The sequence below is a fragment of the Canis aureus genome, chromosome 22, assembly GCF_053574225.1.
Source record: "Canis aureus isolate CA01 chromosome 22, VMU_Caureus_v.1.0, whole genome shotgun sequence".
NCBI lineage: Eukaryota > Metazoa > Chordata > Mammalia > Carnivora > Canidae > Canis > Canis aureus.
This window is the reverse complement of record NC_135632.1, coordinates 25,762,387-25,789,076: the sequence shown is the minus strand read 5'-3', so window position 1 is coordinate 25,789,076 and position 26,690 is coordinate 25,762,387. Positions and strand designations below refer to the sequence as shown.

General features: G+C 35.1%; 1 protein-coding gene and 1 long non-coding RNA gene across 16 annotated transcripts in view; one reads left to right on the top strand and one right to left on the bottom strand.

The window, feature by feature from the left end:
• The window catches only part of ANKRD28 (ankyrin repeat domain 28), a 204,309-nt gene that overhangs the window by 57,417 nt on the left and 120,202 nt on the right, over window positions 1–26,690 (top strand). For 11 of the 14 annotated variants that reach the window (XR_013361277.1, XR_013361278.1, XM_077865245.1 and 8 more), the window contains one exon: window positions 24,324–24,407. Coding sequence is in view for 12 of the 14 variants with exons in the window: in XM_077865245.1 (XP_077721371.1) it covers window positions 24,324–24,407 (84 nt within the window). In the remaining 2 variants the exon portion in view is untranslated. The other 3 variants (XM_077865252.1, XM_077865242.1, XM_077865248.1) reach the window with 3 other exon arrangements.
• Window positions 1,962–26,690, bottom strand: LOC144293927 (uncharacterized). 2 transcript variants are annotated; one of them, XR_013361281.1, is made up of 3 exons: window positions 26,501–26,690; window positions 5,143–5,238; window positions 1,962–3,891 (listed from the first exon to the last, which is right to left on the bottom strand). It is a non-coding gene; the product is annotated as an uncharacterized LOC144293927 (long non-coding RNA). The 2 variants fall into 2 exon arrangements; XR_013361280.1 differs by lacking the exon at window positions 26,501–26,690 and adding an exon at window positions 8,095–8,347 and having other exon boundaries at window positions 1,963–3,891.

Below are 26,690 nucleotides of genomic sequence, written 5' to 3'. Positions count from 1 at the left end.
TCCCTTGGGCTGAGTATGGAGCTGCTAAATGGCTTTGGCCTGACAGATTTGCTTCTTAACAGTGAATCTTCACCTAGCAGTGTTCACATTTTGGTCCTAAATTTTATTATTTACTGGAATGTGAACTTTTGTCATTTAACCCTTGTAGAGGTTATTTTTCTTGCCTCTAAAGTGGTGATTGAGTTTAGCAAATAAGAATCATGATTAAGGGATCCCTGGGTGGCGCAGCGGTTTAGCGCCTGTCTTTGGCCCAGGGCGCGATCCTGGAGACCCGGGATCGAGTCCCACATCGGGCTCCCGGTGCATGGAGCCTGCTTCTCCCTCTGCCTGTGTCTCTGCCTCTCTCTCTCTCTCTCTGTGTGTGTGACTATCATAAATAAATAAAAATTAAAAAAAAAAAAAAGAATCATGATTAAGAAGTAGTGTTACTCAGAAAAAAATATGTGCACGTAGGAAGGAAAGAACAAAGGACCTGTAATCCTGCTACTGAGTTAACTAATCTGTTGTTGCTTTAAAAATAAAAATCCGTTGTTGCTTTTAAAAAAAAACCCTTCTGATTATTATTTAACAAGATTTTGTTAAAATTATGTTAATATTTAGTTAATTAATGTTAATATTTAACATAATTAGAATCTTATTTTATATATTGTTTTGTTCCATATTGTTTGTCCTGTGTTTTTAGAAAATTGTTTAAAAATTTTGTTTCTAAATATTCAGTTTGGGTGCCTGGGTGGTTCCATTGGCTAAGGGGCTGCCTTCAGCTCTGTTCAGACCCACTCAGGTCATAAGTCCTGGGGTCCTAGAGGGTTCCTGGGATGGAGCCCCAGTTTGACTCCCTACCCAGTAGAGTCTACTGCTCCTTCTCCCTCTGCCCCCTCCCCTGCTTTTGCACTCCTGCTCTCTCAAATGAATAAATAATCTTTAAATGTCATTCAATTTTATTGTATGATATATGCTATATGTTAAATTGTTTTATTTTTCAACATTTAGGTTGTTTTTAATGTTTTGTTATAAATGATGCTTCAGTTAAATCATGATATGCAAAGTTTTGTAGGCCTCACTTTTCCTTCTATCTACATTCTTGTAAGAAATGCTAGTTTAAAAGCTTTGAAAGACTTATCAGTGAATGCTATTGACAGCAGTTGGCAAACTTTTTCCCCAGAAAAATCGCAGTTTACTTCTTTTATCATCCCTCTGGCTTGGACAGTTGCATGCAGTAGTCTGCTGTTTTCTGTGTTTAGTATCACCTCATTTTTAGGCCATCTTTTACACTGCATCCACCGTGAGACTTCTAAGATACAAATCTGATCATCTCATTCTTTGACTTTAAATTTTTTGGTGGTTTCCCCATTATTCTGCAGGTTAAAATGTATATATTTAATGTGGCATTCAAGACCCTTCATAATTTAGCCCCTGTCTGATTTTCCAGCCTTATTTTAATGCAACCCTACTATATATTTTGTTGATAGGCAAGTAGGAAGGGAATATTGTAGACAGGGAAAACCTATTCAGAGGCACAGCTGCAGGAAACAATATGGTACATTTAAATTGCAACAAGTACATTTATATATGTGAAACTTAAAGTAGTGGTAGTCTTTAGTGTACTTTAATAAGACAGTTGACTAGGGGATCCCTGGATGGCTCAGTGGTTGGGCATATCTGCTTTTGGCCCAGGGTGTGGTCCTGGAGTCCTGGATTGAGTCCCACGTTGGGCTCCCTGCATGGAGCCTGCTTCTTTCTCTGTGTCTCTGCCTCTTTCTCTCTGTCTGTCTCATGAATAAATAAAATCTTTAAAATAAAAAATAAAAGTTGACTAAATCAAAGGAGGCAAATAGCATTTTATCTATGATTTAGAAAGTAAGCAGTGATACAGAGAATTATGAATCAAGACTCTTCGTTACAGGGACAGAAATCCCAACTCAAAATGATTTAAATTCAAAAGGAAATGTATTGGCCAGGCAGTAGCTGAATGGTCAAGCGGAGCAAGATAATAGGACTTGGTGACAATAGATTCCCCATCACTTCTCACTTTTTAAATTTTGTCCTTTTTTTTCCCTCTTCTGCAGGCAGTTTAGCTTACATTGTCTTATCTGTAATCCTAAAAGAAAAGAAAGTATCTTTCCTGATAGCCTTGGCAAGAAAACAAAGTCCTAGGGAAGAGACTGCCTGATTTTGATCATTTGTTCATCCCTGAATTAGACATGTAACTACGAGTAGGTGGTACTGGCCAGTCCTGTGTCTCTCCTATATCTTTTTACCAGGTGAACTGAAAGGAAGGGATTCTTTTGAAAGAATATGTTTACTGCAAAGATGGATAGAACTGGTGAAAGGAGAACCAAGAATTGAGAGACCAATTAAGAGGTGGTTTTGATAACTCAGGGGAGGGCTGAAGTGGGTTCTGAAATAGATCGCTCTGAGGAAAGAAAGTTCAGGAAGATTTAAGGTAAAATACCTAGAAGTGGGTGACTAATGAGAAATGGGAGATAAAGTAATATTAGGCTTCTAGGAAATTCTTTGTGTTCTGGGCTACTGTGTATATGGTGATGCCATTACTATTAATCAGCCTGGGAGGTTTAGAAAAAGAACACTTTGGGGGAATGGACTTAGAGATGATAAGTTGATTTTTCACTTGCTGAGTCTGAGATAATTTGGAATATGCAGATAAAATGACTGTGCATTTGGAAGTTGTGTCTGGAGGTTAGGACTTGAAAGAATCACATGTGATGGCTGGTATTACAAATGAAATTGTCCAGGAAGAGGTAGAAAAGTAGGCTGAAAGAAAAGCCAGTATTTAAGTATGGGTGGTGCAAGAAAATCCAAGTGGGAGGGGCCAAAAAAGAAGGTTTAGAAATATAGGTGAAATAGTTATGGAAGAGAGTTTTAATAAAGAGCATTGGTGGGACGCCTGGGTGGTTCAGTGGTTGAGTGTCTGCTTTCAGCTCAGGTCGTGATCCCGGAGTCCTGGGATTGGAGTCCTGCATTGGGCTCCTACTTCTCCCACTGCTTAAAAGTCTCTGCCTTTGGGTGTCTCTCATGAATAAAAAAAATAATCTTTAAAAGTTTTAAAAAAAATCATTGGTATCTATAATTGTAGTTTGAGAAAAATGAAGATTTTGCAATATATTACTGTTGGTGATCTTAGACCAATTTCAATTAAATGGTGAGTATAGAAGTCAGATGACAGCAGGGGGAAACAAGTAGAAAATGGAAAGTTAGCTCATGAAGGAAGCAGAGGAGTTTTGTGTAGGTCAAGAGGAAGCAATAGAGACAGTAATAAGGGATAAATCAAAGTGATAAAGGAATCAGAATTGACAAAATTTATAAAAAGATGGAAATATTTTTGAATAAAATTATTGTTTCTTCTGTGCTTTTAAGCTCCTTCCCATTGATAGCAAAGTCACTGAGGTATGGGTACCTGTCTTGCAAGAAGTGTTTAAATAAATGACTACTGAATGAATGAAAGATCAGAGAGGGAACTTGAAGATACAGTATGTTTGAAGGTAAACCAGAAGGGAGTTGAAGGAATTCATCCCTGTTCTCTTTCTCTGTGAGGTAGAATGCCAAGAAAGTGTCTCCCCAGCTCGCTTACCTCAAAGCAAGAATAGATGTGAGAGTATTCTTAAACTAAGAGGTACTGACACAAATGGAGTAATACTTTTCATTTCTGGCATCTTAATTTTGAAATCAGGACTTCAAGTCAGATGCTGTTTGTTTCTCACCAACTCAGGAATCCCATTTGCTTCCTTAACTGTTAATTTAACTTCTCTTGGATGTGTGATTTGTAAGAAGAGCTAGGCTTTGGAGACAGATGGTCCTGGGTTAGGGTCTGTTTTTCTCCACTTGTCAGCCATATGATTTCGAGTGTTTAACTTTTCCAGTTCAGATTTTTATCTGTGAAATTGGAAGTAGAAACTACTTTGTAAGCATGTTAAAAATGAGTACACATAAAGTGCCTAGTATCATCATGTATTCATATTACCTGGGATGTTCATCCCAGCCCCATATGAGCAGCCAACCTTGTTCTATCTTCACATAAAATAATGCTAGATAAAAGTACCATCTTATATTTAACCAGATTTTATCTTGCTGCTTGTTATTATTCATTGATCTAGTTCTTATCTCTAGACTTATGCAATTTGATGTCTTTTTATAATGACCTTCACTTTAAATATTTTAAAGCTGTCATATTCTCCCTGACTCCTTTTCAGACAAAATCCCTGTAGCTTCATTGACATGACATGGTTTTTAGATCCACATTGTGCTGGCTTTGGGTATGTTCTAGTCTCATTACTTTAGATGTGGTTTGACCTATGTCTAGGATATAGCATACTTTTACTAAAGGAGAAAGGTGAGATTAATAGGAAATATTTTTTGAGGGATGCCTTTGGCTCAGGGTGTGATCCGGGGTCTGAGGATTGAGTCCCGCATCGGGCTCCCTGCGAGGAGTCTGCTTCTCCCTCTGTCTATGTCTCTACCTGTCTCTGTGTGTCTCTCATGAATAAATAAAATCTTTTTTTAAAAAAACCATATTTTTGAGATAAAATTTTCATTTTAATTGGTCAAAAATAAAGTGTAATTTTACTATTTCATATTCTAAAGTGTACTCTTGTCAATGGCATTTATAAAGTGATTGCCTTTATTCTGTTTTAAGATAAGTTACTGATGACTGATTTTTTTTTCCCCCCTTTTAAAAATCCCTAGAGGACAGCCCTGATGGTGCAGCGGTTTAGCGCCATCTGCAGCCCGGGGTGTGATCCTGGAGACCCGGGATTGAGTTCTGCGTTGGCTCCCTGCATGGAGCCTGCTTCTCCTTCTGCTTGTGTCTCTGCCCCCCCCCCCCACCCTCTGTCTCAATAAATAAATTATTTAAATAAAAATAAAAATCCCTAGAGCCTTCAATATCATCTAGTACCTAGTGTGGTGTGATTCATTAATGAAGGTGGAAAAAGTACACTATTGAAATAAGATGCAAGATTCAAAATTTTAGTGTTGTACATAGCATGCTTTTGGTTGTTTGCTCATCAGTCATTACCCACTTCCTTCCTTGCAGGCCCCCAGTTTTGTTTGGTTGCTCACTCCTCACCTACATGACTTGAAGAAGTCTTTAATAGTGTAAGCTAATCATGGTAATCTTACTCTTACCTAGTAGTTATTTCTTTAGGAAGGAACATAAGAGGCCAGGATTGGTCACATGTCTGGAAAAGTCAGCTTAGGTAGCTTCTAGGAAAGTTTTCATACCTATAAAGGGAAAGACAGCAGGAAGCTTACCTTTCTGCTGGACAGTATGTGTCTGATATGATGCTTTGAAGTATGGCAGGTATCCATGACTATGAAGGGAATTATCCTAAGGTCCATACTGAGACAGAAGACTTAGCTGGAGCCTGGTGTCAGTTAAGTACCTTAGAGCCACCTTAATTTCACTTCTTGTTATTTATGCTAAGTCTCTTTATTGTTTAAGCCAGTTGAGTGTAATATGCTATTTTTAGTTTAGTTTAGGATAGCCCTAATGTAGGGAACAAATGTTTTTGAAAGTCTGCTGGACTGTTCCAGTAGAACAGTAGACACTTTGTGGGAGGTCCATTAAGATGTAATGATGAGTCTCCTAATTTTAAGATCACATTAGAAGCCTATTCAGGTGAAAACCTTCAGGGGTATTCTAGCATACTAAATGTTCTGCTGTTGAACGAAACAGACAAAAACATTTCTGTACTGCAATAACTACTGATACAGATTTAACTACCCAGATAGTCAAGAATGAGCTATTTATCAATTCTGACAAGCGCCCCTTTCCATTTAAGAAGTTCAAAATTGACCACATGTAAAGGAATTGACTTTATTTTACTCTGAAGTAACATTAAGTTATAAGCATGGCTTTTTACAGGTTTATCAACGGTATCAAATCTATTTATGCAAAAAAATTCCATGCCTGGTACAATTAGAAACACCCTTTCCTTTGTTTTTTTTTTTTTTTTTTTTAACAATAGAAGCTGTTCTATAACATTTTAGATAGCACTCTTTAATAAAAGGAGCTGAAGAATATGAAAAATGTTCTAATTATCTGAGTCATCACTTGGACTTTAAAATAGTTACAAGTTTCAGTATTTTTGTCTCCACCCTTCTACAGTTTAGAAAGAAGTGAATCATTTTCTTTAGTATTTCCCAAATGATACTTTGAAAGGGAAGTGGTATATGTGGTCCCAATTTGTGTGTGAAATAACTAGTGTATACTTCAGTTCCTGATTTTAACTGCACTTTGTGGGATTCCCTTGGATGTCTCCTGTAATTATTGCTTATAAAGGTAAACATTGGGTAACCATAGCAACTTTTTTTTTTTTTAAGATTTTATTTATTTGAGAGAAAGAGAGAGAGAGAGAGAGAGAGGCAGAGACACAGGCAGAGAGAGAAAGAAGTAGGCTCCATGCAGGGAGCCCGACATGGGACTTGATCCCGGGACTCCAGGATCACTCCCTGGGCTGAAGGCGGTGCTAAACCGCTGAGCCACCCAGGCTGCCCACCTTTTAAATATCTTATTTATAAATTTATTTGGCAGGGAAAATGGAGTTACTTTGAATTACATGGTATTTTGAATACATGAATCAGTATAACTTTGTATCAGTTGAGGCCCTGGATAGGCAGTTCACTTTTCATACATCCAATTTCCATACATTCAGGATCACGCCCTGGGATGAAGGCGGCACTAAACCACTGAGCCACCGGGGTTGCTCGCAACTTATTTTTAAGTTGAAAAATTGCCCCAATTTTTAAAGTGCAATAATTTGATATTACATTATATCCAGTGTCACCACATTGTACAAACCATAATGAATTGCAGATAATCTCACCTCAGTTTTTTTTTTTTTTTTAAAGCAAAGCAGAAGTTCAGCCTGTTTAAAAGTTTTACACTCTAATTTGTAATATTGGACTTAAGTTGTCTTTGATGCAGTTACTGAGAGATCATAATTACATTAATAATAACGTAAGATTATATTTCAGAGAATGTACTTATCCTGGGCCTGGAAAGACAGAAGTCAAATGCCAGAGATTTTGCTAATTAGCATAAGTCCCAGCCAAAAACTATACTAATAAGAGACATATCACATAGAGTATTTAAAAGTAATACAGCTTAAATAACTACTTCAGTCTGGCCTTCAATTCAGTCTAAATGATAAATACTTTTGCTTAATTTCAAACTACTTCTTGAGATAATCAAAACTATGAAGAAAATAATCCAACTTTTAAAAATATTGCTTAAATGCAATGCTATATACTTGACAACAGAATGTTTTCCTCCCCTTTCTCCCTTAGTTTTGGCATATTGGGTGTATTCTGGAAAACTACCTATGTTGTTATATTTGACTTGTTAATTTTTTTTTGCTTGCATACTTTTTGAAGGAAATAACTAATTCTTTTGAGACTCCAGTCTAAAAACAATCGTTTAAATGTTGAGTTAGGTCTTAAGTTCTCATAAATAAATCTTTAATCTACACTCTTTCCAGGAAGCCTATTCCATTTCCTGTCTGAACTGAAACTCTTTTCATAAGTGTATGCTTCTCTAGAGGTCTCAAGTATTGTTCCTTTGCTCATAGCCAGTATATCTTAGGAATGGCTTTGTGTGTGTATGTGTGCATACTCTGTTGGAGGGAGGGAGAGGAGTAGAGTTAGCATTCTTCTAGTCATCCACTATAGCTATTAAAATGTTACTAGCCTGCCTAACCATAAGAAAAAAAAAATCTTCCTTCTTTTGAGGCACATACCATCTGGCTAAATGACTCTTCTGTTTTTTTGTTGCTATTGTCTGTTGAATCTCACTCCTAGTTCTACATCTGGATCAGAGTTGTATCCGTCATCTATATGATTTCATTTCTTTGTAGATGACATTTTATATATCATACTTCACAGCTTAATAGCTTCTACATCAGTAATCTTCTCCACTTGGCTCTTACCACATACTCCAATAACCACATCCCACAATTTCTTTCTTGTACTACCTTCACTTCTGTATTTTTGTTGTTAACCATCCTAGACCCTATGACCTATTACTTTCAACTGCCAGCTAAAACTCCTTTTCAACTTCATACTTTCTCTTCCACTTACCTTACCCACATCAACCTTCCTTCCTGTGTCAAAAGACAGAGATCTCTTCATAACTCAAGGTGACTTTCCACTTCCATATAGAACTCCCTTTTTTCTGTATCTGTGAAATCTACCTTCCTCAATTACTTTTTTTTGTTATTCCCCCTTTTTAATCTTTTTAAAAGATTTTTTAGCATTAAATTTTACTTATTAAAATTTAAATTAACATATAATGTATTATTAGTTTCAGAGCTAGAGTTCAGTGATTCATCAGTCTTCTATAATACCCAGTGTTCATTACATCACAAGCTGTTCTTAAGTTCCATCACCCAGTGACCCCTTTTTGACAATACCAAGTCTTCTAATTCATGAACACAGGATATGTTTCCATTTATTTGTCACTTTAATTTCTTTCATCTATGTTTTGCAATTTTTTAATGTACAAGTCTTTTACCTCCTTAATTAAGTTTATTAGTATTGTTTATGATGCTTGGTATATGAGGTTATTTTCTTAATTTCCTTTTCAGATAGTTTATTCTTAGTGTATAGAAAGGCAAGTGATTTGGTTGATTTTTTTTTTTTTTTTGTATCTTGTACCTTTACTGAACTAATGAATTATAAGATTTTTTGTGTGTGTGTGTGGAGTCTTAAGGGTTTTGTACATAATAAGATCATGTCTTCTGCACACAGAGCTATTTTTACTTTCTGATTTGAATATCATTTATTTTTTTCTTGCCTAATCAGTTTAGGAAATCCAGTACTTTATTAAATAGAAGGAAAGCTTTCACCTTTTTTTTTTTTTTTTTAAATCACTGCATGTGTAGGCTTTTCATATAAGGTCTGTATAATTTCCTTCTTTTCCTAGTTTGTTGTAAGTTTTTATCATGAAAGGGTGTTGAATTTTTTCAAATGTTTTCTTCTGTATCTATTGAGATGATCATATATACACATTTTTTTTACCCTTTATTGTGTTAATGTCATGGGTTATATTAATTGATTTTTGTATCATTAACCATGGTTGCATGTCAGACATAAGTCCTATTTTGCCATGGTGTATGATCCACTTATTTATTTTTTTAATATTTGAGAGTGTGGGTTGGGGTACAGAGGGAGAAGCAAGTTCCCTGCTGAGCAGCGAGTCTGTCCTGGGGCTCCATCTTAGGACCCTGGGACCCTGGGATCTTGACCTGAGCTGGAGGTAGATGCTTAGCCAACTGAGCCACCCAGGCGTCCCTCAAATGATCCTTTTAATGTACTATTGAATTTGGTTTGCTAGTATTTTGTTGACAGTTTTATCAATGTTCGTCAGGAATTTTATATTCATCTCTAATTTTGTTTTTTGTATAGTGTCTTTGTCTGGTTTTGGTATCAGGATAATGCTGGCCCATACAATCAGTTCATAAGTGTTCCTTCCTCTTCAGTTGTTTTTGTTGTTGTTGTTTGTTTGTTTGGGTTTTGGTTTTTGGGTTTTTTTTGGAAGAGTTTGAGAAAGATTGGCATTGATTTTTTTTAAATGTCTGGTAGAATTTACCAGTAAAGCCATCTGGTTCTGGGCTTTTGTTTATTGGAGATTCTTGATTACTGCTTCAATCTTTCTGTATTCATGATGTAGTCTTTGGTAGGTTGTGTGTTTCTAGGAACTTACCCATTTATTTTAGGTTACTTGGTTGCTTGGCATTATAATTGTTCACAGTAGTCTAGTCTCTTATCCTCCCTCCTTCCCCCTTCCCATGACATCAGTTTTAGTGTCTCCTCTTAAATTTCTGATTTCATTTGAGTTCTCTGTTTTTCTTGGTCTAGCTAAAGTTTTGTCAATTTAATATTTTTAAATAACCAACTCAGTTTTGTTGATTTTCTTTTTCCTTATTGTTTTCTTTAGTTCTGGTTTTATATTATTTTCCTCCTTCTGCTAACTTGGGGCTTAGTTTGTTCTTTTTCTAACTACTTCAGGTGTAAAGTTAGATTATTTGAGATCTTTCTTTTTTAACATAGTGTTTGTTACAGTAAACTTGCCGCTTAGTACTGCTTTTGCTATATCCCATAAATTTTGGGAAATTGTGTTTCGTTTTTCTCTCAAGATACTGAATATTTCTAACTTCCCTTTTGATTCCTTCTTTGATCCATTGGTTATTCAAGAGTGTTAGTTTCCATATATTTATTACTTTTCCAATATTGCTTTTGTTGTGGATTACTAGTTTCATTCTGTTTTGGTCAGAAAAGAGATTTGGTGTGACTTCAGTCTTAAATGTGTTAAAATTTGTTTTGTGACCGAAGATGTCATCTATCCTGGAGAATGTTTTGTGTGTGATTAAGGACAGTGTGTATATGCTGCTCCTGTTGGGTGGAATGTTCTTTATGTTTCTGTTAGGTCCATTTGGCCTATAGTGTTCAAGTCTACTGTTTACTTGTTGACTACTTGTTTGGATGTTCTATCCATTACTGAAAGTAGGATATTGAAGTCTGCTACTATTATTATATTGCTGTCAAATTTTTCCTTCAGTCTGTCAATGTTTGCATCATATATTTAGATGTTCTGATGTTGGGTGTGTATAATTGTTAAATCTCTCTAGTTTTGTCCTTATGTCTTTCTTTGTCTCATGTGACGCTTTTTGACTTAAGGTTTAATTTGTCTGATACAAGTTTAGCCACCTTACTCTATTTTTGGTAACATTTGCATAGAATATATTTTCCATCCCTTTGCTTCCAGCCTATATGTGCCCTTAAAACTAAAATGAGTCTCTTGTAGACAATGTATAGTTGGAACTTAAGTTTTCTTTTTTTTCTTTTAATCCATCCAGTCATTCTGTGTCTTTTGATTGGTTAGTTCTTTTTTGAAATCAAGTTCTTTAGCCTTCAACATGTTTATCTTGATCATTGCCTTCTCTACCATAACTCTTTATGGGGGTTAATACTACTCAATTTATTATTTTCTCAGAGTCAAATTTATTGAAAAAATTTAATCTATGATTGCTACCACTCCTTTTGGTACCTTTCATTATTTTTCTCTGAAAAGGGACATAAAGTCATAAAATGCTAGAACTGAAAACAGCTGTAAAAATCATTTAATCAGATTCATTTGCTTCAACAGTAAAATGAAGGTGCTAAGAGAAATGAAGTAATGTGCTGACAGCTAGTCAATTTTTGTTAACTTCATCTTACAAATTTTATATGGAACCCTATGTATGTGAAGAGGCCTTTGATTACTGAAGAAAATGTCACCTATGAAGTTCATATGCTTTGTTTCAAAGAAAATAATGTTGCCTTCAAACCAGGCTTAATATTGTGATAAAATTAGAGAGATGTGTATATGTTATCTGGGAAAAAACAAAAGGTAAAAGAACTAGTGAGCTGTTCAAGTTATGACAGATATCTAGGAAAAGTCAACTAAGGCTGCTAGCTCCTATTGTGGCTAGCAATAATCCAGCAATGTATATTCATATTATTGACTGATCTATCATAAAAATCTAAACTGTGTTCTTTTCCTTAAGACAGTAATGTAGGTAGCATATTTATTAGATTTCTGTGTAATAGAACAGTTAAACTTGTAAAAAGTTAGTCTTTATAGGTCTAAACCAGTGTTGTATAATGATCATCACTAGCCAGATATGGCTGGTTAAAGTAACTAAGGAACTAAATTCTTGATTTAGTTTAATGTAAATTTTAAAAATACTTGATTTAGTTGTTAGAACGTTAAAATATGTTTGCAACAACTCAAACACCTTTATTTGCATCCTCAACTATAAATGGTTTGAGATCTAAATACAAACCCGTTACTTCTTTTTTATTACTTAAATTCATTTTGCTGGGATGCTTGGTTGGCTCAGTCAGTTAAGCATTTGCCTTTGGCTTGGGTCATGATCCCAGGGTCCTGGGATGGAGCTCCATGTCAGCCTCCCTGCTCAGCTTCATGTCTGCTTCTCCCTCCCCCTTCTCACCACTCGTGCCCCCTCTCTGAGATGAATAGATAAAATCTATAAAAAATAATTCATTTTGCCAACATATAGTATAACACCCAGTGCTCATCACATCACATGCCCATCAGCCAGTTACCCCATCTCCCTGCCCCAAATCCATAATTTCTAAGGAAAATTTAATGTTCACATTGATATATGCTTTAAGTATAAAATACACAACAAATTTTGAAGAAAATAAAAAGAATGTAACATATCCACTATGTTATATTTATTATAAGCTGAAATACTAATATTAAATTTTACAGATTCTCACTCTCTTCCCTGTTCATGCTCATGCTACTCTCTCTCTCTCAAAATAAATAAAATCTTTTTAAAAATTAAATGTGTTCACTAGAAGAATTTAAATTACGTGGCTCGTTTTTCATTTCTGTTGTATGGCACTTGTCTACACTTTGGGTGACTAAACTCTGGCACTGTAAATAGTTTTATATTTATTGATTGATTGTAAATACTTTTAATGTTAAACCTAAAAAAATAAATAAAATGTTTTTAACCATTTTCTCAGAAATGTGATCAAGAGGAAGTTTTGATACTGGATGTTCTAGTTAGTTGACCATTGGTTTGAGAAGGCACCCTTTCAATAAATCAGAGGAAAAACAGCAACAGTGAAGTTTATGAATAGCTTTATAAAAGCCATCATTTTTTAAGAGAATGGACAATTAGAAGATATCTTTATATACTAATTACAATTAATAAATTCATATGCTGTACTCCTGCCAGTGGCTTAATTTAATTAAAGTGGCAGATTTGTCTTGTACCTTTTATTTAGGTCTTCTGTATTTACTGCACTTTACTATCATTTGTATTCTTATCTTGTACTGGATAGTTTTTTCATGTACCTCATTTAGGCTGCACAAGGTCTTTCTCCCCGTTTACTGAGGTATAATTGACAAAAATTTTATTACTTAAAGTGTACAATGTGATGATTTGAAGTATGTATCCTTTGTGAAAAGGTTACCACTATCAAGCTAAAAGTGTGTTAACACATCACCCTCCTCTCATAGTTATCTTTTTTTTCTTTTGCAGTAAGAACACAATATCTACTCTCAGCAAGTTTCAAGTATGTAGTTCAGTATTATGAACTGTAGCCATCATGCTGTGTGTATAGATCCCCAAAAGTTACTGTTCTTAAAAAATCAAAGTTTGTACCTTCTGACCAAAGTTTCCCCTTTCCCCTACGCCCCATGCCCCTGGCAACCCCCATTCTACTCTCTGCTTCTATGAGTTCAGTTTTTTAGATTCCATGTGTAAGTGAAATATAGTATTTGTCTTTTTGTGTCTGGCTTATTTATGCTTATTTTATTTTTTAAAAGATTTTATTTATTCATGAGAGGGAGAGAGGGAGGGGCAGAGACACAGGCAGAGGGAGAAGCAGGCTCCATGTAGGGAGCCTGAAGCGGGACTCTATCTTGGGTCTCCAGGATCACACCCTGGACCGAAGGTGGCGCTAAACCGCTGAGCTACCAGAACTGCCCCCATGCTTATTTTATTAACTTAAATGCCCTCCAGTTTCATCTGTGTTGCTGGAAATGGTGGGCAGGATCCTTCATTTTTACGGCTGAATAATACTCCTGTGTGTGTGTATATGCACTTAAAAAAAAATCCATTTGTCGTTGACACTTGTTTCTATATCTTGTCTTTGTTAATACTGTTGAAGTGAACTTGGCAATGTAGATGGCTCTTTGAGATAATGATTTCATTTTCTTTGGATATATACCCAGAAGTGAGATTGCAATATCCTATAGTAGTTTTATATTTAACTTTTTGAGGAACCTTCATACTGTTTTCCATGGTGGCTGTACCAATTTATAATCAGTGTTCCCTTTTCTCCATATCTTTGCTAACATGTTATCTCTTGTCTTTTTGATACTAGATGTCATACCAGGTGTGAGGTGAAAACTCATTGTGATTTTTTTTTTTTTTTTTTGCTTTGTATTTCCCTAATGATTGAGTACCTTTTCATTTACCTGTGGCCATTAGTATGTCTTTTTTAGAAAAATATTTATTTAGATCCTTTGCCTACTTTTATTTTTATTTAATAGGGTTTAAAAAAAAAAGATTTTATTTATGAGTGAGAGAGAGAGAGAGAGGCAGAGACACAGAGAGAGGGAGAAGCAGCTCCCCGTTGAGCAGGGAGTGTGATGCAGGGCTCCATTCCAGAACCCTGGTATCATGACCTGAGGTGAAGGCAGACGCTTAACTGACTGAGATACTCACATGCCCCAATCCTTACCTATTTTTAAAAATCAGGTTTTTTTGTGTTTTTGGTTTTTTGCTATTGGGTCATATGAGTTCCTTATATATTTTGGATATTAATTTGTTATTGGATATATATGGGTTATAGTTATTTTCTCCTATCTCATTGGTTGTCTCTTCATTTTGTTGATACTTTTTTTTTTGCTGTGCAAAAGCTTTTTAGTTTGATGTAGTCCCACATGTTTATGTTTGCCTTTGTTGCCTGTGCTTCTGGTGTAATAGCAAAAAATCCTTAGATTGCATCAGGTCTTTGAAGGTGGAGATGATATATGACATTTTATAATGTCCTATGTGTATAGTAGAGTGGAAATGATAATATGGAATATTTGTTGAATCATTTGCTATTGTAATTTTTTTTATAAATTTATTTTTTATTGGTGTTCAATTTGCCAACATATAGAATAACACCCAGTGCTCATCCCGTCAAGTGCCCACCTCAGTGCCCGTCACCCAGTCACCCTCACCCCCTGCCCACCTCCCCTTCCACCACCCCTAGTTCGTTTCCCAGAGTTAGGAGTCTCTCATGTTCTGTCTCCCTTTCTGATATTTCCCACTCATTTTTTCTCCTTTCCCCTTTATTCCCTTCCACTATTTTTTATATTCCCCAAATGAATGAGACCATATAATGTTTGTCCTTCTCCGATTGACTTATTTCACTCAGCATAATACCCTCCAGTTCCATCCACGTTGAAGCAATTGGTGGGTATTTGTCATTTCTAATGGCTGAGTAATATTCCATTGTATACATATATCACATCTTCTTTATCCATTCATCTTTCGATGGACACTGAGGCTCCTTCCACAGTTTGGCTATTGTGGACATTGCTGCTATTGTAATTTTGAATGTTTTAAAAATATTCTTGCCAAAAGGTTTTTAGATTGTTTCAGTGTTATGAATTTTGAGTAGGATGGAACCAAATCTCACTGTCCTTTAGGAACTTTTTTATACTCATCTTAGAATTAGACAAGTTCAGAATTGCTAACACTTCATTTTCAAATCATAAGAGTAGATGTTCAAGATATAGATTTTAAATTAAGATTTGGAACTTAGAGAGTCCAGGGTCCTTGGATATGATGTGACAAGTCCTATTACTCATTTTAATAAATTTGGAAATGGAAGAAGGCCTAGATTGCTTTAGCTCTTGTAAGCACTAGATGCTTATGTAAAAAACCTAGGAATTGTGATTACCACCTTCTCCCTCATGGCTATGGCCATCTACTGGCAGGTACTATAAATCCTATTTCTAAAATATATCTCCGTCTCTGCATTTACATGCTCAACATCCTTGTTAAAAGTACCTACTCTTTGGATTATCGCAACAGTCTCTTAACTAGTCCTTTGGCTCCATTCTTCTCAAATTTGTTCTCTACACAGAAGCCACATAATCTTTTTAAAGCAAAGTATGACTGCCTTGTTTTAAAATTTCTCATGACTTCTCAATCAGAAAATACAAACTTTATAATTTGCCTTACAAAGCCCTATATAGTCTGAGTTTACCTATTTCTCCCAACTCCCATCTGTTACTGTTCCTCATGATTGCTCTAGCCACACTGACCTTCCTCTAGTTTTCTACCTTTCAAGAAATTTTTCCTTCTACAGTTTATTGTAGTTTTCAATTATATAGTATTTATTTGTATGTAAGCTCCATTAGATTAAGGATTTGACTGTTTATTCATAATTTTGTTTCTTTAGCATAACAGAAAGCCTGGCACATAGTAGATGATGAATAAATATAGATAAATGGATGAGTCATTGACTGAATGGATGTTACTGAACCTTCACTTCCCGTATATAACTTGAATAGTAGTATCCACAAGATGTGATGAGGATTCAATGAGAATACATTTTCTAAAGATTTTATTTATTTACTTATTGAGAGAGAGCAGGAGGAGGGACAGAAGGAGAGGGAGAGAGAATCGCAAGCATACTCCCTGCCAGAGCATGGAGCCTGACTCTGTTCCCAGTCCCACAACCCTGAGATCATGACCTGAGCTGAAATCAAGAGTTGGATGTTTGACTGAGCCACCAAGGCACACCACAGTGAGAATAATTGTGATAAATATTTGTTTCCTTCTCCCTCCAACCTCCACTGAGTTTTTTTTTTTTTTTCTTAGTATAAATAATATAGTGGATTAATTCTTTGGTTAGTTTTCTGGTTAGTTATTGTTTCTACTGCAGTTTGTTGCAGCTGTTTATAATCCATTTTATTTATTGAAAAATTTAAGTATACTGTTCTAAAATGTGGATCACTTACTAAAGGAAGGGTAAGGTTATCACTTAGTGATACTGATAGCTTCAGCTCCCAGTAAAAGAGACTCAAAATCACATTGACTTAAGGTAGAATTTCTATTTCTTTGTAACATAAGAGTTGGGAAGTGGGTATTCTAGGGCTTTTTTGGCAGTTCTGTTCCACAAAGTCTTCAAGGGACCCAGATTCCCTTTAGCCTACTCTTCACCACCTTAGACTCTGGTCCTTGTTTGGTTTAAGATGGTGGCATGTCAGCCATGTTCCAAGAAGTAGGGTGGATATACCATTTGTCCTTGTTAGGAATAGGAGATTTTCTGGCAACCACTTAACACTTGTACTTAAAATATTGGTCGGAACTTTGTCTTGTGGTTCCCAGCTACAGGGGAGGCTGAGAAGTATAGACTTTGTTTTGTGAGACTCTGTACTACCTAAAAATTGAATGTTCTAGTTGAATAAGATGGGAAGAATGGATGCAGAATATAGAGGTCTTTGTAAAAAACACACCAGATTAATAATAGGTAATATTAATATATGTTACCATGCGGAGTATAATAATATTAATAACGGGGACACCTGAGTGGCTCAGCAGTTGAGTGTCTGCCTTAGGCTCAGGGCGTGATCCCAGGATCCAAGCCCACATTGGGCTGCTTGCATGGAGCCTGCTTCTACCTCTGTGTCTCTACCCCCCCCCCCTTTCTCTTTCTCTCTCTCTCTCTCTCTCTCTTTCTCTGTCTCTCTCATGAATAAATAAATAAATCATAAAAAATAATAATATTAATAATGGAAGAGTTAACAATTCATTATTACCATAATACCAGTGGGATCAAACCACTTGAGATTATTGGATATCAGTGGTTGTCAGCCATTTTGGAAGTGTGGATGGGTAAACATTTAAAAAATAGCTTAGTTTGTAAATATATTATGTGCATATTTAATTTGCATATGTTATAAGGATTTTGAATCCATCATTTTAAAAATATGTGAGGTCATTTTTATACCGGTTGTACAAAGAATAGGGAAAGCTGATAACCTAAAGAACAGCTATTTAACAACTTTTTTCCCTTCCCTCTCCTTCCTGCCACATTTTCTTTTAAATCTGTTTATAAGGATTTTTCTTAACTATATGGGCAGATGAGGTCTAGCTCAAGAAGATTGTTCAGGATTCTTGAACTATGAGAAATGTTTCTTAAACATGGTTTAAACTCACTTCCTTACCATCTTTCACCACAAGCTTTTTATTTTTTAATACTCAGACTAGCTTGGCACAGAGTAGCCACTATATATACCCTGAGTAAAATTACTTTTCTATGATAATATGGAGGTCACAGATTTGCAAGGGATAAGATGAGCTTTGGATTCAGTCTCTGTACATAAAGAAAAAAATCATTTGTGTCAGAAGAAGAAAGGTAGTGTAACAAAATTAGGAATGTGGGATGCCTGAGTGGCTCAGTGGTTGAGTGTCTGCCTTCCGCTCAGGGCGTGATCCCAGGATCCAGGATTGAGTCCCATATCGGGCTCCTTGTGGGAGGCCTGCTTCACCCTCTGTGTCTCTGCCTCTCTCTCTCTGTGTGTCTCTCTCATGAATGAATAAATAAAATCTTAAAAAAAAATTGGAAAGATTATGAAGTTGTCAGAGTTGAAATCTGTTGGCTTATTAAAATTTAATCTAACTTGGCCTAAAAAGTAAGTGCCTCAAGAAAAAAAAATCACATCCCCTTGCCATTGTTCAAATGACAAAAGAAGTTGTTGAACCTAAGTTTGCACAGTCTTTGTTAATTTTTCATCATTAATATTTCATACACTCCTATTTTCTTAGTTATGGACCTGTCTCCTTTTCCTTTAAGTTATGAATTCTTTGAGAATAGGGGCCTGTCTTACTCAGTACAAGATATAAAATAGTGCCAGATGATGCTGTTAGCTTAAATAATAAAAAAAATAGTGAATTACTTATCTGTGTATAGTATAGTATATTATGGGCCAGTAATTTTTACCCTCTTTCCTTAGATGTAAAATACAGTGAATGTGGAAGAATGGTAAAACCGTAGTCCTACTTCTTGCTTAAGTTTACTACTTCCTCTTCTCAGTAACTGCTCAGTTTGGTTTACTGGAGTGTATGACAAACTTCTTACCGTCTCCTAAAACGCCTGAAGAGGGTGGGGAGGCTGTACTTAGCAACTGAATTGCGATCTCCGGACACCAGTCTGAACCACCTCACCAGTAGGGGGAGAAAACGGCAGTAGTCCTCTCTTTACTACTGCCTTAACAACGGGATATTCTTCTACTACCCTTAATATCCATAATAATAAGACTGTCTTCATTTCATTTTAAACCAGATTCTGTTAATGTCCTTTAATAGATGTTGAAATGAAACACAGAGGGGTTAAGTAATTTGCTCAAGGTCATGGTTAGGTTTGTTGGTAGGAAGCTGGATTAGAATACATACAGTTTGGCTGCAAAGCCTTCATTCTCAGTCAGTCATGGTGCTATTACTGTATTTTTCCTAGATAAGAATCTCTGGAGATTATTTTTCTTAGGTTATAAGTGTAAAGAAATTTAGGCTCCAGGAATTTAAGTAGCTTGTCCAAGAACACAGCTAATAAGTAACAGAATCAGAATTTGAATTCCAAGTAGGCTGGACTTCTTGAGGCCTTAATTTTTGTCATCCTCTATCATTATTTTATATCCTGTCAATTTCTGCATTTTAACTTGCTTACCTACTAGAGGTACAAAACTCATTTTACTGCACTTTAATGCCGCTTGTGTTTCCTGATTAAAGTGTGTGTGTATATATAATATGTTCTCTTTCTAAAAATTTTTAGTTTATTTATTTTAGAGAGAGCATGAGCGGGAGGGGCAGAGGGAGAGGGATAGAGACTCTCAAGTAGCTCTGGGCTGAGTGTGAGCCATCGAGTGGGGCTCAATCTCCCGATCCTGAGATCATGACCTGAGCCGACCTGAGCCGAAATCAAGAGTCAGAAGCTTGACTGTACCTCCCAGGTGCCCCTGTATATATACTTTTAATGTATACATACATATTTGTATATACATATGAATTCCCTGTTGTCTTTTATAATTTTAATTCTCAACGCCAGAGTCTTGTGACATGAGATTCTTTTCATTGAAATTGTTTATAAGTGGAAGAAAGTGGAAGGAAAGTGTGTGCACGCACATCATGTATATAATAAAAACATAATCCGTGCCTTCAAGGAGCTTGTATTCTGGCTGGGAAAGACCTAAGTATGGAAGTTTACTTAGAACAAGAACGAGGATGTACCTGTTTAAGTCTTAAGTAGGTGAATTTATACACTGGATACTTTGGAACAAGTTAAAATTGCCTATATTAAAAAGAGGGATTTGTTTGGGGTGGGGAAAAAAAAAAACCCTGAAGATAGAATATAGGATACTGTTACCATAGTGGTTTCATTTTCACTTGTTTCGAATATCAAGATGGTATTTTTTATGTATCCATGTGGAGATAGTTAACATAATTTTGTATGTCAAAATATTTGCATATCTTTAATTTGGCTTAAAACTAGTTTATATTTTATGTTTTAAAATACAACTATGTGAATTAATAGCATATTTTAGTATCTTGGTACAGTTAGGATTACAGGCTTTTTCATATATTGATGTCCAGTGTTTTTTGTTCTTAAATTCTGGCATTCTTATATTATCTGTATCTTGCTGAGTTTTTGTTTTTCTTTTTCTTTTTATGTTTTGGTAAATAGGCTTAAACACATGTAATAACACTAGCCCTGAAATACCTATTTAAAAATAACTTGTTTAGGAATAATATGGCAATAAATAGTATATTCTTTTGTTACCTAAACTCTTCACAACCATTATAAGTTACCTATCTTTTAAGATTACTTTTACAGTCTAGTATTATATAGGTTGCAAAGATCTTGAGAGAATGGAAGGGTGAGGGATACCATTCATAAGTGCATGTACTCAGTGGAAGCAGAGTAGATTTGAAAGAGCATGTGTTTAGAATTAGGCACAACTTTACTAATTTATATGCCTTTGGATAAAATACTTAGTTTTTGTGTCTTTTTTCCCTCTATCGTATGGGAACATACCAAGGTTATTCTATTAAATGAGAATGTACAACACTTAGCACATTATGAATGTTCAAAAATAGCTGTTATGTTTATGAATAAAAATGCTAGATGATAGGAGAACAAAGATTGAAGGGAAACCACGATATTTTCTTTATTTTTTTCCGTTGGAAACTATCTGACTTATTTAGTAAATAGAGAAAGAAGGGGAAACCTAACTATAAATTGACACTTCTTTGACACTTCTTTGTAGCTTTGAGGAAATTAATTTTCCCTAAAATCTTACTTTATGTTACCCTATGTCTTTTTGACTTACAGAATATTAATCTAAGAATTTTAAACAATAGTTTTATGCAGCTATTTAACAGATTTTAAGGCTTTATTCCATTTCCAGATGGGAAGGTAGAATTATTTAATTTCTTCAGTAAAATTGAAATGATCCATAGACATTTTGAGCCAGGATTTTTACATTGTGAAATTTTTGTCTTTTCTCTTTAAAAAATATGACCTGATTGATTAAATTCAACAACCTACAAATTGTTAGTAAATCTTAAATTTCTTTGTTTGAACTTCTTTGCATTTTTGAAACTAAATACACTTGGTTTATTAAAAATTATCTTCGTAAAAAAATAAAATCTTAGATTTGTGTTTTTATATTCTCATAAAATATTTCTCCATCTCTTTTTATGGGTTCACTGCAGACACTCTTACTGCAGCTGTCATTATAGGGTTAAACATTTGCTATATTGTAACATACGAAAGCAGTTAAGCTGTTTGGAATTGTTTACTTGCTAAAACCAGTGTTAGTCAGCAGAGGCAGTACACCAGATTTCCTTGTGGCTTTTAGTGGAAAATGTTAAAAGCGCACTCATTTTTCAGTTATAGAATTTTTCAGTTTGATCTGGATTAGTCACAGAACTGGCATGAACCTTCTAATTGTGAAGGCTGTCCAAATGCACTATTTTTTTCTCCTGCTAGAGGAAGTTACATCCCGAGCAGTAGCTCAGATCTCTGGTAAGTGTAACATGTGAGCATTACTAGGCATTTCATCCTGCGGTTCTGCAGTCTTTGCTATTCAGACTGTTGCTCAGTTGGAATGCTTCTGTGGGGCTGATCCTGATGTTCGGTAGATATTTTTTAAGGACCTACTCATTTGGAGGTATCCGTGGCGATTTGCAAGATCATCTGAGAAACAGGAAAGCATCTGAAATCTACTGAAAAGGATAACTGTAGCGGTTTTCACAGTGGAAGGAAACTATACTGGCACAGAGCAGATGATTGAATAAAGTAGTTGGCTCAAAGAAGATGCACAGTCTGCTGTTTTTTCCTGTGAATGAAGACTATTTAATGGAAGCTGTATTCATGTGGAGATCAAAGGAAACACTGGAATGATAAACTACTGGGCTTTTTTCCTTTCTTTTTTTAAATGAAAAGCCTGAAGCAGTAATTTGAGCTCAAATGCCTTCTAATTTCTTCGCAGCCTGCCTGTACCATTAGGATCCACTGCTAACACTATTTCTGCCTGGTGCTGTGCCCTTTTGCTGGAGCAGCCACAGACAACTGCCTGATGGAGAAAGAATGAACGCTCTCCCTTGCTTATGCTATCGATGGGAATAAAGCTATCTGTGTTTCTTCTATTATATGGGATATCTGGATTAATCAAGCTGTATTCTAGTACCAAGAGTCCTATTGTCTCTTGTGGTCTGACTCATCGCATGTAAATGTACTGCAGCTTTGCTATTAATGCAGTGTTGTTGTTTTTTTTTTTTTTTTTTTTTTCTTTACCAAACACAGAAAGAATTGTCAACCTCTGAGCCTTATTTTAAGAATCTGTGCTGAGCTCTAGATATTTTTTTTTCTGGATAGTATCTGCATTAAATCAGAAGCTGAAGAAATGAAGACAAATTAGAAGTGGAAACAGAATAGTGAGATTTTTTTTTTTTCTCAATTATAAGCAAGTCAGCTACTGGTAACTGTATGACCTTGCAGGCAAGAGTGGGTATAGCTGTAATCATCTCTGTCACAGTAATTGTTTCTCATTTCATTTTGCATTGTGTGGTGTTGTCACTCCAAACAATGATCTTTTTATGCAAGTAAATTTCTGTGAGACAGAGAGCAATATGACTATTTTGTTAGGAGAAAAATATTTTTAAATGAGCTTATATTGGACTCTGTTTTAGTTACGGACATGTTGATATGAAATATCTTTTAAGTATTGCAGTAACCCAACAGAAAATAGTAGAATTTTGTTGATTTTAGGAAGTTATGTTACATAGTCATAATTTTAAACTTCAGTTTTTCTGATAGTACTTATTAACTTTAAAAAACCAGCTGCGCTGTTCAGAGAATGATCGTAACTGTTGTACAGAAGAGGAGGAAAAACTACTTGTGCTCTTCCAACTGTGACTTTTATCACATAGCTTAGAATTTAGTATTTTAAAAGAGCGAATGAGTCGTGTGTGTATTGTTGTTTTGGAGGAGGTAGAAGATGAATCTCCTGCATTCATTTCTAAATTGCCACAGGAAAATAAATCCCTACATTCATCATCTTCTGGAAGTGTATTGGTAAGATATTAGAGTTTATGTTTACTATCTTCTACTGAACTAGCAGGGTAAATTTTATCTGTTAAGAATAAACATAAGTTGGTTTCCGCTAGTTTCATTAAAAACCCAAATTAAAGCAATATAGATGTATAAATATGATAGAGTATCACTTGTGTATAAAATGCACACATTTCTGATTTTTTACTTCTTCAGATGTTTAGGTAACATTTCAGACTTTACTTACTATCTCTTACTCTCTTAAAAAGACTTTTTAAAAATAATTTGAGAATTGTAGTTCTGGCAACCATGTTTCTATTTTCATTTTGTGGTTTTAAAAACTGCTGTAACAAGAATGAGGAACTGTATGTTTTAGGAAAGGTTGACTGCTGCTAGCAATACTGAGGCACAACCTTTTCTGTAATGAATTTTATGTATTTACAGGTAGCACTTTTATTTAAAAAAGAATCATCCTTAACCTTACTTTTAATGTTGTTGTCAATTGGTTTCTTATTTGTCTAGTATAATATGATACCTTATCAGAGAGGCTGTGGTGTTAAGAAATTGTTATATTTAGCCATGCACGTGTTTGCCTTTTCATGTTATTCAGGTGTATGATATTTTTTGATCTTTGAATAGTAGTGATTTTCATCAATCATCAGATTTTCTTTCTTTGGATTTATATCTGTATAACATATAATGCTAACCCATGCAAGTTATTTAACACCCCAAACAGAACTTTTCAAAAAGGCCCACCTTCCTGGGCCTCAGTGTGGCCTAGGAATGACTTGTCTGACAAGTTATGTCTCACAAGCAGATGTTGAGATACCACACTTGTATTTGGAAGAAAATTTGTTTTTCATATATATGTATATATACACAAAAGGCTTCTACTCGCAAAAAATGAAGTTTTATTGTGTTTATTATCTATGTAATTTTGGTCATACTGAGTTGATTTTTTTTTTTTTTTTAATTAGGCCTTTTTTATTCAGGCGGGAATCCTATACTTTCCTATGATTTAACTTCATGAAACTTTTGGTTAATGTCAAAAACCAAATTGATTATCGTTGGTAAAGGGAAGAAAAAATTTAGGTTTAAAAGTTATGTGGGAATATCTTTAGAATCATCCATGCAGTGTGATTAATATTTTTTATTACTCTCTTGTATTTTAGCCATCACTGGTGCAAGCTATATTTAATGGAGATCCTGATGAAGTTCGAGCACTAATATTTAAGAAAGAAGATGTTAACTTTCAGGTAAAACAGTTAATTCACTGATACTGGCCTTTAAATCTACTTGTAAAAACTCTAGGAATTAAGATTTTGTTAAAAAGATATAACACATGTCTGTAACAGGTGTTTTAAATGAAGGCAAAAGGGTCTTGAATTAATTACCTCAAAAGAAAAAACTAGACTAGTCAGTGTAAAAACTATAACCCAAATAAATGAGGATCCAGTGAGGGTCGTTTCCCCAGCTTTTTACTTGGAAATTTTTCACAGAAAAGTTTGAATAAATATTCTGGCTACCCATATACCCTCTACAAAGATCCTGCAGTGATGTGATAACATTTTGCCACATTTACTTTCCCTCTTCAATTTACACATATAACATATATATATATATGCACACACACACACACGTATGGTTTTCCATTGTCTTTTGATGAATCTCATTGAAAGTAAGTTGTAGACGTCATGACACTTCACTGTTAAGTACTTGTATGCATTTTAGGTGAGCATTCTTTTTTGTGAACGAACTTTAAATAAAAGACATTTCTATTAAGTTTATAATATAACTAATTTTATACAATATATATAGTTTGAGATCAAATTTGTTTTCTGTAAATAAGCATTGTAAGCATTATATACAGACTCATCTGTTTGAGTCTGTCAGTAAAGAAAGACATATTTGAGAAGTCTCTAATCTGAAAGATACAGTGATTTAACATTCAGGACTGACATGACAGTTTTATAAAGATTGGGTATATGGATAATTTCCTCTGTGTTTCTCTAGTGGCCAGTAGTTAATTTACTAAATTGAGGCTAAAAATACATAATTTACTATAAAAAGATCAGACACATAAATGTGTGTTACTGTTACTGGAAACACACAACATTTTCCATACGTAATTCAGTCCTCTGAATTATTGGGGTTGAGGGGGTCTTGAGTCATAAAGTTGCTATAGCAACACAAGACAGATGACCTGAAATGATAGGTGTAATTCTACAAGTCTGCAAGGTCATCTCAAACTCTCCTCTTTCCTTCATTTCCTTCATTTCCTTCATTCTTTCATAAAATACTACTGTGATAATATTAAGTAGATATTAAAAAAAAGTATTTATCTTTTAAAAGTTGGAGTATCCAGGGGATCCCTGGGTGGCTCAGCAGTTTAGCACCTGCCTTTGGCTCAGGGTGTGATCCTGGAGTCCCGGGATCGAGTCCTGCGTTGGGCTCCCAGCATGGAGCCTGCTTCTCCCTCCTCCTGTGTCTCTGCCTCTCTCTCTCTCTCTCTCCATCTATCATGAATGAATGAATGAATAAATCTTAAAAAAAATAAAAATAAAAGTTGGATTATCCAAATAAATTTGATCTTTAGCTAAAGTGGTTCATTCTCACATTAGGTAGTAATCAAAGTGCTATCATTACATTTTTTAAAAACCTTCCTAAGTGAATTGCCTTTAAGTTTATATTTATTGGATACATGTACCTAATTCAGGATGTACTTATTTATGTATATTTTTTAAAAAGATAACTTATAGATTTATTTGAGAGAGAGAGCAGAGTTAGCAAGAACACAAGTCGGAGTGGCTCAGAGGGAGAGGGAGAAGCAGGCTCCCCAGTGAGCAGGGATTTCCCCATGCCTCAGCCGAAGGCAGATGTTTAACTGACTGAGCCACTCAGGCGCCCCAGCATATTTTAAATGGAGTGCCTGGTTACTTTACCTAATTGAGGTGTTCTGAAGAGTCTACTTTTCTTAGGACAGAAAATAGTGATGGTGTATAGACTTATGAAAAGGATGAAAATGGCTTTCTGTTCTGTTTAACTCTAGTTTTTTGGGTTTGTTTGTTTGCTTGTTTTCTTAATAGTACTAACAAATCTTATCTTGGTGAGAAAGTTTGCACTGTAATGCTATTTACCATGATTAATTTCCATTACTACAAAGTCTCATTATAGCCAATTCTGCTTTCTGCTATAGTAATCAAATTATTTTAAATTTAAAAAAATTAATCTTTTTGTGCATCAGTTTATTCTGGTGTGATATCCTTGGGAACTATTGCATATGTGTAACTAGTGTGTGACTCCCTCCCTTCCCCCAAAAAAACATTTATGAATTTTAGCCTCTACTTACAGTTTCCTTTCTTTACTTTTAAGCATCATTTCTTAACATCTCCTAACTTGTGCCCTTACTCTGAAACTAAAAGCGAGGTTAGTATTTCAAATCTGTAGGTCCTTCTTGAGAGTGGATGACTCTTCTGTTATCTTTTGTGATTCATGGGGTTTTGACAAGTTTTTTTTACAGCTGCTTTTTGGTCTTTTCT